At 38.5% G+C, this 15,829-nt stretch overlaps 1 protein-coding gene and 1 long non-coding RNA gene across 2 annotated transcripts in view; both read right to left on the reverse strand.

Moving 5' to 3' along the window:
• Positions 1–769: 769 nt before the first annotated feature.
• Positions 770–9,026, reverse strand: LOC138045989 (collagen triple helix repeat-containing protein 1-like). The gene is made up of 4 exons (XM_068892670.1): positions 8,934–9,026; positions 7,625–7,716; positions 1,663–1,752; positions 770–1,381 (listed from the first exon to the last, which is right to left on the reverse strand). The coding sequence occupies exons 2-4, from the start codon at positions 7,706–7,708 to the stop codon at positions 1,019–1,021; spliced, it is 537 nt and encodes a 178-aa protein (XP_068748771.1). The 5' UTR covers positions 7,709–7,716; positions 8,934–9,026; the 3' UTR covers positions 770–1,018.
• A 182-nt stretch (positions 9,027–9,208) lies between these two features.
• The window catches only part of LOC138045990 (uncharacterized), a 7,843-nt gene continuing 1,222 nt past the window's right edge, over positions 9,209–15,829 (reverse strand). Inside the window, exons 2-5 of the long non-coding RNA XR_011131711.1 lie at positions 12,005–12,153; positions 11,096–11,139; positions 9,684–9,769; positions 9,209–9,354 (exon numbers count right to left, since the gene is read on the reverse strand). This is a non-coding gene — a long non-coding RNA (uncharacterized lncRNA). The remainder of the gene's footprint in view (positions 9,355–9,683; positions 9,770–11,095; positions 11,140–12,004; positions 12,154–15,829) is intronic.

Raw genomic sequence — 15,829 nt, forward strand, 5'->3', positions numbered from 1 at the left:
CAAAATCGAATGTGAATTCCAAAGTTTCTGACGTTTGAGGGATTGCATGTTGTAGAGTTTTTGTGCTCAGGCTTGTCTTGACAAAGTAGCTTAACCTGAACGATTTTGTTTATAAAATCACTGACTTGAAGAAAAACCACACGAGACGGGAAAGTGGGTCAATACCACCTAAAGAAAATTTCATATCGACATGCTCTTAATGTAGAAAATTACCTTACGGAAACTTCAAACAATGTGATTAGAAAAGTAAAAAACTGGTTTTCCTGCGTTCTTAGTTGCAACACTACTTTACAATATGTATGGGTTTCAGACATTAAAAAAGCCGCACGCATTCATCTTTGTCGGACCATGAAACAACAACGTAATACGCGTCACCATGCATTCGGGGAAAAAGAAGCGAAACAAAAATTTATCGATTTCGGGTAAATGAAGAGGAAAACATTATCTAAATGGTCTTGATAGCACAAGCACCAAGAACTTAGGATGGGAACAAGAAAAAAAATGGGGAACACAAGAAGACTTCAATTAAACACTGGATCATCAAACTCTCCCAACCCCTCACTAGGTGTTCACATGTTGGGTTTCCCTCCCTCGGGCACTTTGAGTGATAACTTGTCGAAGACCCAGTTGTTTTTAGATTCATTTCCACCATGTTTTCTTTAATTCATACATAATATTCAGAGGGAAAGCTGTCACAGAGAGCGATAATTCCAAGGATAGAGATGGTTAATGGCTCCGTGACATGAGCTACTACTCAATTCAATTGTGATTCCTTTATCGTTACCTCCTTTATTTGCATATGATTTGTTTTACATTGTCATCGTCACATGAAGTGAGCTTTGTGAACTACACCGTGTTTTAAGTGTTTATAACTTTCCTTGCCTTGTGCATGTTTCTACTAATTAATATTAAGATTCTGGAGAATCACAATTATTTTTTGGTCAAAAAGTGATTTGTCTGTCTTCAGTCAGCCATTACTTTATACCGATAAACTGAGCAAGAAAACAAGAGTGCTATTTTACGGCTGTGGAGGAGGTACTTCTTTCACATAAATCCTGGACACTGACTTCCAGCCTGTGTGCGCATCGGCGTTTCCATAACCAGCGCAATTACCGACCCAGAAACCCACTCGCACAATGCCCTGCTGGACGTTTTCACAGACTCCTTCTATTTGCCGGACACGGAGCAAATTCTTCAAGTTGGCTCCACTCCCGCGGGCCATGTACACGACTCCATCAATGGCTGCTGGAGTTGAGCACTCTGCGCCATTGAAAGTGAAATACCATCGTTTGCAGCAACCATTGCAACCATATATTCGAAGAACTCCATTGAAGAAGACTCGGAGTCCAGTGTTTGCAGATGTCTTGTAGAAAAGACATTCCTGTAAAAATTGACAAGGAAAAAAATACCCAAAAATCAAATTAAAATTCAGTAAACTATAAGCTCAATATATGGTTAATGATAATGATCTAGAACTGGTCAATTTGGCTTGCTTCACTAATGAAGTCCCTTGGGTGCGAAACAGTCAGGAATCAATCAAATTACTTGATTGAGCATCCCTATCTACAACACAAGTGACCACATCGTTAGACAAACGAGATTTATACCCTTGGCACAATTGTTTTTAGTGACGCCCGTTCTGACAAATCCGTGAGTATTTACCTTTATCAAGCCAATATCCTTGCTATCATGCAGGTTCTTATAAGCGCACTGCTTCCAGGATCCATATGGTGACGTCTGTTGAGGAGTGCACTAAATTAAGACAGTTAAGAGGGATTATGTTCCTCTATTTCACTTTAATTTTCGCAACCATTAACTGTGTAGCTCAAGCTCTAAATCCTTATGCAACATCATGGTACCCTCGTTACACAATTTAAAACTCAATTTGCCCCTTATCGGTGTTTTCAGAAGTTTTAGAATGAGAAGCAACAGGAGGAATCTTGACGTTCACTCTTCGCTCTCAGTTCAATTATAATTCCAGCTTAACTGATAAGGGGTTGAGCGTCAGAAAACTTTTCGGAATTGATAACAAATTTCTCAGAAATAACATGAATTAACAAAGTAATTGCTTTTTCGGAAAACTGAAAGGGTTTATACTGACACGGCTTCCAAGATAACACCCCTGTAATCATCGAAAGTAAGTCCTGTTGGGCTGGGTTAATACTAGGTTGGATGACCCACCGGGAATACGCAGTGTGGTGGTCTCGAGGGAAGCAGGGATGGCGTATTGTTTTCATAAATTGGTTGAGTTCGTGCTGGTTCTCTAAACTGCTCCGAGGATGTTTTCCTCCGTCACTAACAATCAGCGTGTCGGAAACTCATCAAGTGGAGCCCCTGTCTCCCATACTTGGACAAGGAGTCAACTCTTTCCCTAGAAGATTTATTTATAGAACGCCTCCCTTGGGAGATTCAGCACGCCCACTGTTTTAATAGTCAATCAAAAGAGAGCTATCTGAGCCCCAGGCGAAATGCAATTTCTGACAGTTGTAGCCTGCGAAATGGGCAGAAATGGATATTTTGCCGGCACGGACCAGAGGACTGGGTCCGGTTGTCTGGTGGGGATTATGGGTAATATGTCGTACAAATAGTGAGCCGTTAGGGATTTGTATCAGTCCAGGTTCAGCTTTCGTCGCCTACTTTGCTGGTTTCGATCGGCTCTTCAAACACCTCTTTCCGTTAGGTTTTTTCTGGTTATGGAAGAATCAAGAGTGCACGAAATTATTAAGCGGAACAATCAGCATCTTCTAGCTCAGATGTCCAAGTTGATTTCCTCAAGTGTCAACACTTTGAAGCGTCCTGCTGACGACGCTTCCACGGTTCAAATATTTACAGAAATTAAACGGATTCGTACTGCTGACGCCAGACCGGTCTTCAAAAAGAATAGCAACGAAGATCAGTATAAGGCAGCGACTAAGCTGTTGGAATCTCTCGAAGATGCGAAGGATAGCCTTGAATCAAACGATGTTCAGAAAGCTCAGCAAGCCATAGAAGAAGGTATCGTTAACGTGAAAGAACGTCAAAAGCTCATTCTTTTAGCCGATCAGTCTAAGTACGGATGGATCACTGTTAAGGAGTACATACAACACGAGCTTGCTGAAAACTCCGACGATGAGAAAAAGAATATATAAGGCTGAAGCTAGAGCAGCTAGAAACTCCCGAAAACCCTTGAGTGGCAGATCATTGTCAAACCGCAGAAGCGCCCCGGCAAGCTCGACGGTATCCTCACAGCAATCCGCCATCCCAACAATCATCTCCAGGGGATCTTTAGATCGTGGCGCTTTTCCATCTCAGAAGCCTTCTTCAGGCAATTGCTTTGCCTGCGGAAAGAGTGGACATTGGAGAGCTAGTTGTCCCCTATATCAACACTCTTCTTCAGCGCCAGGAAAGCAATGACTAGTTCAAGATGACGTTGAAGGTGTAGTCTTTTCCTTTATTTGTGGTTTATCAGGTTGGGCAAGTCCCACGTTTGCTTATGCCTTATTTCGATTTGCTATGCTTCCGATACCGAATCTCTTGATGAGACAGCCTCTTATCTGAATGTGTGTGATCAAGAAATTGGAAGAACATACGAATTTAAGTCTAGGGACGCTATGCTTAGTTTCGTTAAGGGTCGCCTAAGAAGAGCCTTGCCGAGTGGAAGCTCATTGACGCCCCTCAATTTATTATCGAAGTTATTGAATTTGGTTACAAATTACCTTTCATTCACATTCCAGCTCCAAAACTTTTGAAGAACAATAGGTCAGCTTTAATGGAAGTATCCTTTGTAGAAGAGGCTATTCAGGATTTGTTGAAATTGAATTGTTTAGCGGAATTATCCGTGTCCCAGATTGTTAATCCATTATCGGTATCTATTCAAAAGAGTGGTAAGAAAAGGCTTCTTTTAGACCTTAGATATATTAATTTGCATCTCTTCAAAAACAAATTCAAATGTGAAGACATCGCAGTTGCCAAAGAGGTTATCAAGCCCGGTGATTTTTTGTTTACTTTTGATTTAAAGTCCGGACATCACCATGTTGATATTTTCCCAGAGCATACTAAATATTTATCATTTTCTTGGACCTTTTCAGACGGTTCAACCAAGTATTATTCGTTTTTAGTGCTCCCATTCGATCTCTCAACTGCCCCTTGTTTGTTTACCAAATTATTAAAGCCCTTGGTCAAGAAATGGCGTAGTGAAGGCAAAGCTATTGTTGTATTTCTAGACGACGGTTTAGGGGCGGGTGCAACTTTTAACCTAGCCCAAATAGCAAGTTTGCAAGTCCATTCAGATTTACTGAAATTCGGTTTCCTTCCAAATGAAGATAAGTGCACATGGATTCCCTGCCAGATCATAACTTGGCTGGGCTCAGTTTTTAACATGGTCACTTCTTCTATTTCTGCAACAGACAAGAGAATTCAAAGTCTAGAAACCGACATTGATTACGTTATGTTAAGACCTCATGATTCATTTCACTTGAAACGAATAGTGACCATAGCGGGCAAGATTATTTCGTTAGGTAATTGTATTGGCAATGTCGCCAGGCTGATGTCCAGAAATTTATTCGTTGTTACAAACTCGAGCACTTCCTGGAATGATCACGTTTATTTGAATAAGGAAGCAATTAGCGAGTTGAAGTTCTGGAAGAATAATGTGTCTAAAGTGAATGGCATTCCATTGTGGCCATTGTGGTATTCTGATGCCTCTGACTTAGCGTGTGGCAGTTTTATTACTATTGAAAATAAGGGCTTTCATCAGAATTGGTCGGACGCGGAGAGCCGCTGTAGTTCCACTTATAGAGAGCTATCGGCGGTCTTGTTGTCATTGGAGTCTTTCTCTAAAGAATTAACGTCTCAGTCCGTTGCTTGGTTTACCGATAACCAGAATGTGCTTTCCATCATAGAGAAAGGATCAAATAAACCAGATTTACAAAAAATTGCATTAAAAAATTTTGATCGATGTGCGGTTAACGCTATTACTTTAGAACCTCAATGGATTCCCAGAGATTTGAATTATGATGCTGATCAGATTAGCAGAATAGTTGATTATGACGACAATACGATTAATGATGATGTGTTTGCGCATATTGATGAAGCATGGGGCCCTCACACAATTGATAGATTCGCATGTCATTATAACAAGAAAGTTGGTAGATTTAATTCAAAGTATTTTCAGCCTGGGACAAAGGGCGTTGATACTTCTTTTCTATTGTGGATCTGAGCATTTCTGTTTGATTTTGCTCGTTAGCACTGAGTTTAAGTATTGTATTTGTGAATCGGAGAGGCTTTGATTGCTTGTGATGTAAAATATAAGAATTTTATCCTTGTTGGATTGTCAGAGAATGAAAACGGTGAGAATCCCTAAAAAAAAAAAACAATGTTTACGAAGTCAGGCTAGGTGCCAAACGGAAAAAATGTGATATTTGCCCAAGGTGCCAAATTGATACAGTTTCCCATGGTGGGTAATAATGTTGATACTCATTCCGGCCTGGTGCCACAATGAATCAATTGTAATTGCCCATGGTGGAAAATGTTGACATTTCCCAAGTTCGGGAATATTGTTATCAGGCTTGGTGCCACTTACAAGATAAGGTATTATCGAAAGAAATGTAAAGAAATATGGAATGTGTCCATCAATGAACGTTTTAGACGCCTGTAGAGAATTGATTAACTCACTTTGCAATAAATTATTGTTAGACGATTGATTTTGACCTTTAGTTTCCTTTATTTGAGTGGACGAAATTAATATTACATACCTGATGGTCTCATGTGGTATTTCACTTATTTTCGTTTCAGATATATTCAGCAGCGAGTTTTGGTCAACTTCAATGCCTTGCATTAACCACACGGTTTTAGCGTTGAAAGACTGGATGAAGCAGACAGCCCTAGCTTCCAGGGCTCCAGGGACTCTCGAAGGGTATCACAGAGCCTTCAATGGATGGAAGCTCTTCGCAAGGGATACGTTGCAGATTCAACCCTTTCCAGTTTCACCCTTCAATCTGGCGCTGTATTTTCAGCATTTGCTGGGGCTTACGAATTCATCATCTTCGATCAATGCAGCGTTTTACGCCGTCAATTGGTTTCATACCCTTGCTGGAGTCGAATCCCCAACTCTGCACCCTGCAGTTATTGCTATCAAGGAAGGTGCTGTGCGCTTGTCAGCAAAAGAAATTCACAGAAAAGAACCTCTCGAAACAGATCACCTGAGAAGTCTTGCAAGCCAGATTAACTTTCAGGATTTACTTCAGCTGAGAAATTTTATCATGTTTCTCCTTTCGTTTTCTGGTTTTATGAGTAGTGATATCAAGTTTGAATCTGATCATTTATCTATCAAAATAGCCAAGAGTAAAAATGATCAACTTAGAGAAGGGAAAATAGTTGTTATCGCCAATTCATCAGGAGAAATGTCCCCCGCTAGGTTACTGAGTTCGTATTTTTGTATGGCAGGAATTTCGGAAGATTCCAAACAATACATTTTCAGACCTATTCATGCTAGTAAAAAGCGAAAGCAACTGGTATCTGTTAATAAGCATATCTCTTATACTACATACAGGGAGTCATTTAAAAGTTCTTTCAAAGGAATTCTACCTGATATAGCCAATTATAGCACTCACTCCGGTAGATCAGGAGGTGCTACCTTAACCGCTAATTCAGATGTGAAAGAAAGAGTATTTCAAAGACATGGTACATTGAAAACCAAGAAGGCCAAGAATATGTACGTCAAAGATTTCCTGAAGGCTAAGCTTGATGTTTCGAAAGCATTGTCCTGCTAAATTTATATATTAGAACTGACAGATGAATCCGCAAACTCAAGGCCTACCTTTGGCTATCTATATAGGGGCTTGTGGTGCTTGCTGTCCTACATGCCCATGTATCTACACAGTTGTGTTGTGATTGAGTTAGTCGAGTACGTTGTGTCTGATTGGGTAGTGGAGTAAAAAATATGCAATTTCTGACAGTTGTAGCTTGCGAAATTGGCAGAAATGGATATTTTGCCGGCACGGACCAGAGGACTGGGTCCGGTTGTCTGGTGGGGATTATGGGTAATATGTCGTACAAAGAGTGAGCCGTTAGGGATTTGTATCAGTCTAGGTTCAGCTTTCGTCGCCGACTTTTTTGATTAACTTTTCCCCTTAGCCTCCATGGGGTAGTGGCACTTGCATAGGGTTTGGAGAATACGTCCCCTCATTCCCGAAGGGTTTTGGGTTTTCGTATCCGGCAGGTGCCTAGCGTACTCTTCCTTTAACAAGTTTTTAGGAGGTCAGTACCATCAAGTATGTTAACGTGTTGTTATGCTGGAGCGGAGTTTGTATCCATATGGTATGGAAAATAAACCGGCTTGTGGCGCTTGCTGTCCTACATGCCCATGTATCTACACAGTTGTGTTGTGATTGAGTTATTCGAGTACGTTGTGTCTGATTGGGTAGTGGAGTAAAAATTATGATACTTTCACTGGAAAAACATGTTCTTAAAAATAAATTTACTCGGGAAAGGGTTGACTCAAGGAATTAATGGAGATAGAGGCTCATTTTGATGTGTTCCTGGCATGTATCCTATTCCACCCTTCAGGAGCGTATGGAAAAGTACTCCGCGACACCAAAAACGCACCTATAGATTTTGTTGAGAAGGGGATGTTAACTACACTCACCTTCGCAGAGCACAGAACGAGCACAAGTAGCATCAGTGCACACTTTGTTGTGGTCAGCGGTGTGATAAAGCAATGTTTCGTCATCTTTCAACCTGGAAATGTTGTGCCTATTAATTTATTTAGTGTTTACAGCTGCTTAAAATTTGCAAATAGGAAAGGGAGAATCAACTGGTAACAGAATGATGAAAATGAAAACTACCGAGCCTGGTAATACAGTAGAGGAACCGCCAAGGAATCAGCGAGGCAACCAAAACACAAAAAAAATTTTTTTACAATGACTGCAAAATTCTCTCGCGCTTATTGGCTAATTTTTATTGTCAATAAGCGGACAGACACATAAATTTATAATTTATGCGATATTGACGCGATATTGCTCGCGTCAGCTTGAATAAAATTGAAGTTTCTCACATTTTTGTCTCACGTTCTTCTCGTGTTTGCACTTAATTTTTACCCCTCTGCCTTTTTGTTATTGTAAAAAAAAAGATTGATGTCAGTTTTTCATGCGTCTATCCTGTCCATTGTCAAAGTAGCTGTGGATCCACGAGGCGATAGTTCTTCTCGTGTTTTCACTTAATTTTTACCCCACGGCCTTTTTGTTATTGTAAACAACAAATTGATGTCAGTTTTTCATGCGTCTGTCCTGTTATTGACAATGAATTTTATCATAACATTGTCAAAGTAATCTGCGGATACACTCGGCTATCGCCTCGTGGATCCACAGCTACTTTGACAATGTTATGACGAAGTTCATGATCAATAACAGGACAGATTCATGAAAAACTGACATCAATTTGTTAACTTGCGCATGTTTCTTGTGCTTATCCTTGTGTCACTAATGAAGTCCAGAATTTAAGGAAATTATTCGCTGGATTTCAAGTTTACCCTATAATAGTAATTAACAAGTTTTTGTCTAAAGTTACGTCTCTATTTCTTTTAATTGTTTGAATTTTGATGAAACGCTAAATGTACAGGAATTAGATTTCTATGAAAACGCAACAGTGTTACTGTTACGTGTTTGCCAAAAATTGTTAAACCAAAAACGAACGGCAAAATGCGACTTTCAACAGCTAATCGGTAGTTATCACGATAATAATAAGAATAAAAGGTAGAATGTGGATATCTTAAAGTTAAACAACCGGTAACCGAACAGTAAGCGAAGAGGACTACTAACAGCTAGTAACTTTTAAAAGATGTAATTAGTCTGACTTTAGATGAAAACTGTGTTTCAAATCGCGAATAAAATACTTCATTCCCCTGAAGCAACAGTAAATGCAAAGAAAAAAAACAAAAAAACAAATCTCATTAATACCTCCAATTGTTTTTTTTTTCAACAAACTTCCTTGTAACTTGCTTGTGAGGATGTTGAGAACATTTGATTTGCTCGTAGATTCCACACGACATTTTATGCTCTTCTAGTTGTCAAGTTTCAAATCAAACGCGTTCAAGACATGTTCTTACATTAGTTACCAACACACACGAAGCACTTCTATTGGCTATAGTGTTAACCAATGACATTGCAGACTTTTGTTTTGTTTTGATTGCTAACAAGTAAAAGTAACTTGAGTTCATGACACAAATACCTCTTTTTGTTTGCTGCATCAAACTGTCTGGTGACATGCCACTCCTCTGTTATTCTTCTTGTACGAATGTCTTTGTAATATTGAATTGCATATTCAACTACTCTGGTTTCTTCGCGTAGTCGTTGAACCACCACTCTTCCGTTGCATATACTTAAAAAGTAATTGAAAAGGAACTTGAAATTTTTTCGTTACTGTGACTTGTTTTGGTATTGTTTTAAGAACAATTACTATACTGCTTGTGATGAAACAAAAAAGCTTAGCATAACTTGAGTTTAATTAGAAAATGGCCAGTTTCGTTAACCCCTGACAGAGGAAAAATTGCTTCTCTAATTGATTTTCTTGTCTCGTTCGGCTTCTAGTAAAATGAGCGTGCTATTCCGAAAGCAAGATGTTGTTTCCCAGGTAAATCCGACTTGTGCGCTTTTAGTGATCTAAGGGGAAGAGATCTTTTTGCTGACTAAAATAAAAGCAACTCTTACCAGTTATTTGGTTCAGACAGAGTAATGCATGAAACAGCGGACAAGTGATCGCGATTTTGTGTGTCTACGCAATGGAATCTTGAATGCTGGAAAATTAAAATGGAACAATCACACTTCGCTCTCTTAAATAGTTTTGGTTTGAACGAACAATCTACAAGACCTTTCCTATCATCATCAAAGTTACAAAATTCATGTTACGTTCATATTGTTGTCAGGCTTTAACCTTTGCATTAAAAATGCTGTGAGTTTTGTAGCTGAATCTCTGCCACTTCCTTTGTGAGAGTCAATTCAAGTTGGCACAAGTTTGTGCTGCTGGACATTATTTACGCAATTAATTTTCTTATTCCTCAGTGATTTTTGAGTCACCGAAAATTCCTCCAATAGAATCCTGCCGTCCTCTCGTGCATTTCTCGCTTTGTTGTGACTTGGAATTGAAGTGAGCCACCGCTCTTTTGTGTTGTTTTGGAAACCAAATAGCGGATTTTTTTTGCAAAATTAAATCTTCTTGACGCAAGGAATAAAACACCTTTCGATAACTGACAGTGCAATAACATATTTGTGCATGTGCCTGAGTCTTTGCTATAAACTGAAGTTTGCTGTTCCGCAGGCTGTTTTCGGTTTTGGTGGGCTACGCTACCTACCAAGAATAGAATTGTGGATACATTTATTTTACCTCTATGATGCAGTGAATTTTTTTAATACGAGCACTTCATATACCAGCATGTTCCACTGTTTCACCTTTGAGAACTGGTGGGATTCTCTCTAAAATTTATAAATATTCTGAATCTAAGTCATATCTTTTTATAGTGAAACAAAAAACGTTCCTTCTTAATTTTTGTTTCCTTTTGTCATCTCACTGGGCAAAGGTCGCAACTGATTTCAAAGTTTTTTTGTTAATTGAACATAAATCACACAATTTCCTTCGGAAGTTTATTTGGAAAAATATTTTTTTGGGGGAAACACCATCAAGTTGCAGTGTTTTTTTCTTATTGAAAAGGAAATCAAACTTGCTGAAATTGACAAAGTTTTATGAAAGAGGAATCGACTGAAACTGTTTATTCCACTGTACACTGATTTGTTCATATTTCACCGCTGAGGCTGAGGTTGTTTCTTTGTCGTGTTTGTTCCATCTCGTGGTTTCACTAGCGAGCATTTTCAGCTCATGCTCAACGGTGGCAATACTTGAATCTATGGAAGACATTCGAAGTTATTTGAGGATTGACAACAATAAAACTCTTGGTTTCGTGATCAGTTTCACTAAAGAAAATGAAGCATATGACCAAACCTAAAACAATCTTCGTATGCAGCTTTCTTTAAGGTAATTATAATTTAAAGTCAAACTATACAAGCCATACACAACCAAGTAAATTGAAGAGAGGAAATTTAAAAACAAACTACTTAAATCGTTTTACCCTTTAAGCACGCATAACTCTTGTCTCAACGTAAAACCACGGAGCTGAAATGAAAAAGACATTTTTCGTAAAATGAGTAATTGATAAATTTGCACGGGGACAAGAACAGTTCGGTTGAGACCCCGTGGATGGGTTCCTTGTTCATTGCAGTCACAGTGTAATTAGTTTTCAAAGAGAACCATCCAACACTGTTATTAGATTAAGAACGTGTTTCATTCGTGTTTGCATCTGAAAAGGCATTCCGATTCTTGCGAGGAATACCATCGACTGTCGGCGATAACTCGAACCTAAAAGGAAGCTACAGCCTCGGACAAAATTGTTGAAACACTTTGCAAAGGTATCTTGCCCTCCCACAATTTTTTTTTGCCAAATGGGCTCAGAAACGTGCGTGCAAACAACATTGTGAGGGGAGAGCGAACTGGGAAAGCTTTAATTCGATCTGTATATTCGTGTACTGTCGCAAGGAATTTGGTTGATCACTTATCGAGCAAGATAAAGTCACATCAAGACAATTACCTGATAGGAAAGAGATTCACGATGCGGAGTCGACGTGAGCTTGGGTTACTCAGTTGAGGAGAGTTTATTAAGAATCAAATCAATTCGATTTCCTTCGAAGCGGAATAATTCTTTATTCGAAGCCTTGTATTCACGCTGCATGATCACCGTTTTTCAAGTCGCTATTTCTCTTTCTCTTAAATATTCAGATATTCAAATATCAATGGATAAAATTATAATGTAATGTTGGCAGTTTCAAATTAACTTACTTTAAGCCCGCAGCAAAAAAATATGAGAACCTGCATAGAGCGATAATATTTCTCCGCCATTTAGACCCTCTTTATATAAGAATCTGTCTTAAGCAAACATTTTAAACTGAGCAGGTCTAGTTATCAAATGGAGGACAAAACTAACCTTTGTGCAGTCTGTGATAGATCATCATGCCTTCATTTGTAATCCAGTGCAGTTTGTATTTCCTCAGTACAGCTTAATCACTTGCTAATGGGCTGTGGTGCCTAGAGTGCGTTAAACGCGTTCTGATTGGGTAATTCGTAATTAACCACCTTCGAGATAAGGAGAGAAAAGAAATGTCCGAGATGAGTAATCGTTTTGGTAAATATTCTTATGGTCCGCTCGCATTGTGTATGCTAAAACAATTATTTGTCAGCTGATGATCTTAATTTTCCAATACCCGTTTGAAACGTTTTGTCAACATATGAATGAGCACCGAGTACTGCTAAACTTTAATTATTCGACCACAGTGTTCTTCTGTGAAATATCCGCGTCACACCCAGGTCGCGTCCGACTTTTTTGATCGATTCGATCAATATTCCATCCTTGTTAATTTTTCAGTGTTTCAACGACTTGCTTTAATTTATTGGCTTTGATTATTTGAACACAGTTCAATTATATTACTGCTAACAACTTTTGGCCTAATCAGAGGGCAACGGTTTGGTTACTGTATCGAAGCCAAGTTTGATTATTTTAAATTAACTGACGACAGTATGACCACGTTTGTTAACACTTCCATCAAACGATGAAAGAAACGTTGAGCTGTATTGATTTGCACCGAATAAATTCTTGTTTAATTTATTCCTAAACAATAATGTTTACAGTAGAAAATCCAAAGCATGATCTTGAGTTAACTAAAATAATAAGCACAACCCTCTTTTCCTTTTAATTTCTGTCATCTTTATCTCGCATAAGCAAAATGCAATTGAATATTCAGGGTGTTTTAGCAACGATAACGACTACCTAACGACAACAGTTCAGACAGTTAGGGGTATCCAATGACGAATTTTAACTTTAACTCTAAGAGGAAGGTTTCTGATTTCCTTCATGGGATAACGGCATTTTTAAGACGTATATTTATCAGCTAGAAGACTTTGATCTGTTCGGCCTTGCTAGCCGAAAACTGAAGTGCCCGCCGAGAATATTTCAGGGAATAGAATCTTTCTTTTAGAAATTGATAGCTGACAGTTACCTTCCGCGAACTTCTCGAAAGTGCGATCTGACCCTTTTAAAAGTCAAACTGAATGGCGAAAATAGCCTTTCCGAAAACGTGAAGGACCATTTCCTCTGGTTGTGAATCTTTTAGAAGCTTTTAGATAACGTTTCAGTAACTTGATTGTTTTCGACAAACCTTGAAAAGTCTAGGAGATCACCAGGCGAAGGATTAGAAACTTATAGGCAATGAGTTGCTCCTAACACTGAGATATTTCGCGAAATGTTTCCTTGGGTGCCCCTGAACAATAACAAGGCAAAAAAAATATTATTATAACCCTGTTGCTCTTGAGGCACGCATAATTTAGAACATTTGTTTGACGGTCTGCAAAACAATATAAAATAACTAAATTTGACGACAACGAAAGCACAAATCGATGAATCGTTCATTATTTTATTATCTTTAGTTCAAAACCTTTCATACCATAATTCAAGGAAGGCGATGGAATAGTTACATGTATGGCGAATTACATACGGAAGTGCCAAGTTATTCTTAGAAGTGACGTTCTCAATACTGCAACTTCCGCCTTCCAAGAAATTAGGTACGGTAGTAGCGGCAATATCCTATGCTTTAGCCGTCTCCTCAAACTTCAGATACACCCAACAACAAAGTAAATTGCTCGTTGGAATATATGTGATGGATTTTAAGCAATGTTTGGGTGCATTTTAAAAGATAAGAGAACCGACAACATCTATTCAGATTCTTCAATAAAAAGTACAGAAATCTCTAGGGACTGGAAGCTCACATGCCGAATTCATAAGCCGATTTTTTTCTCTCCTAAAATGCTAGTTTACCTTTTTTTAATACAAACATATAGTAGTTCGGAAGATGTTTGGTATTCAGCGTTCTGCGTGTTGAAAATTAAATCTGCCTCAAATAGGTTGAGTTCCAAAAATCGTAGTTTCACTCAAAATTAATTTCAAAAACCTTTGGCAAGTTAAATCTTTGCCTTGAAGAGATTTTTACCCAAATTATTCGTTTGAGGTCCGCAACACTGCCGATACTAAACCCAGACGAAGATATCTCGATACAAGACCCTATGTTAAATTATCACAAAATCATTCATGACCATAGTCACATTGATGCGCAGTTAAGCCTTGATTTTAATTAAACGCCTAAGAACTATTTCTTTACACTAGAGGCATCCATCATCGCGTTTACGGCAAACGGCAGGTTGAAATTTACACTCTGCCAAAAGTCGAAGACACCTGTTTAAGTTCCGCATTTCTTCCCAGTTACCTGCAGATATGGAGAGACTTCTCAAAAGACAGAGACACTGTCAAGTTAGAACGAGAGAAATTTTAATAATATTGTGACAAACAGCAACCATTGTCGTTTGCTGTTATCACAGAGCTCCTTCCGTCTCTGATATTTTGCCATAGTTATTTGATAAATGGAAATTAAAGAGAGTTTGGCTTTATTTACTTCGGTTAGGAAGGTACCTTCGAAACAGTTCATCGGCCCAAAGACTTGGATAGGAGATGGCGAAATCCGATAACAAATGGTTTCAGTAATTTTTAGAACAGGCGAAAATTATGTCGATAATACTGGACACCAAAAGATTGGTTTTTGGCTTCATTTAGCCTTTCGTAGAGAAATGATTCATTCTTAGCGACGAAAGTTAATTAGCCAACAAGCAGGGAAATATTCTCCCTAATATCTTGATATATGGTAAATGTTGAACTCCCCGGATTTCGGCGAAGCAAAGAATGGAAGTTCAAAAACTGTGTTACCCGGGATCCTATGCACAAATCTTCTCGTCAGGCTTCGCTATTAAAAAGTTTAAAATTTCATAACTGCCTCTCTGTTTTAAGAAATCAGTTCATTGCCTATACTATCGAATCACGGTAAGTAATGATTACTTCTTTTGTTTTCGTTACCACATAAATCTGTTCACAGTGAGATCATGGGAAAACTTCAAATATTTAGTAAGAAAAAAAGATCTCATTGATTATTTTCGTTCTTTCGAGACACCTCGTTAAGTTTGTAGCCACATTTCATGTTTCTCGTGAAAAATTAGAGGTTTGTCAATTATTTTTACCAAGAACTTACTAATCAGTCGTGGACAAGATATTTTATCTTACGGTCCGTGTATGCTTTGCGTAAACCTGTCACATTTTGAGACACTTACAAAAAGTTCCATTTTAGCAGAATTTATTGAAATCTCGGGGCATTATGTTTGGAACTCTGTGTTTCATGATAAGAGACGATTGGTTTGTTATGATTTGTTTTCCCGTTTTTTCTCTTTTCTTCAGTTTGATCACTCTTTTAAAATCAGACAACCTCATCAAGTCAAACATGGAAGTCGATTACCTCACATAGTAAATATAATTGATTGTCAGCATGGCAAGTTGTTGACAGCAAACGTTTTTATTATCATACAAGCACGACTCAGGAAAATTTGAATGAAATAGCTAGGTAATAGTTAGAGAAGCATTCTTACGGGCGTTTTGGGATGTTTTTTTGGTGCTTTTTCCAAAATTGCACAGAAATCACTCAGTCCATGCAAAGACAAGATTTTAATAGGATAACTGAAGATACTCAAGTAATTTCTTCTGAACAGATTATCCCTGACTATCATTGCATGTAGAAAGAGAAAAAAGAGAAATCGCGTTACTTGCTAATATTGGGTCGGTCATTTGGACGCGAGACAGAGTCTCCAATGGTCTCGCACAAACAATTATGAACACTGAAATGGGACAGCCAAACCACAAACGGCTCAATCCAGTCTTTAC

Source organism: Montipora capricornis, chromosome 4 (assembly GCF_036669925.1).
Source record: "Montipora capricornis isolate CH-2021 chromosome 4, ASM3666992v2, whole genome shotgun sequence".
NCBI lineage: Eukaryota > Metazoa > Cnidaria > Anthozoa > Scleractinia > Acroporidae > Montipora > Montipora capricornis.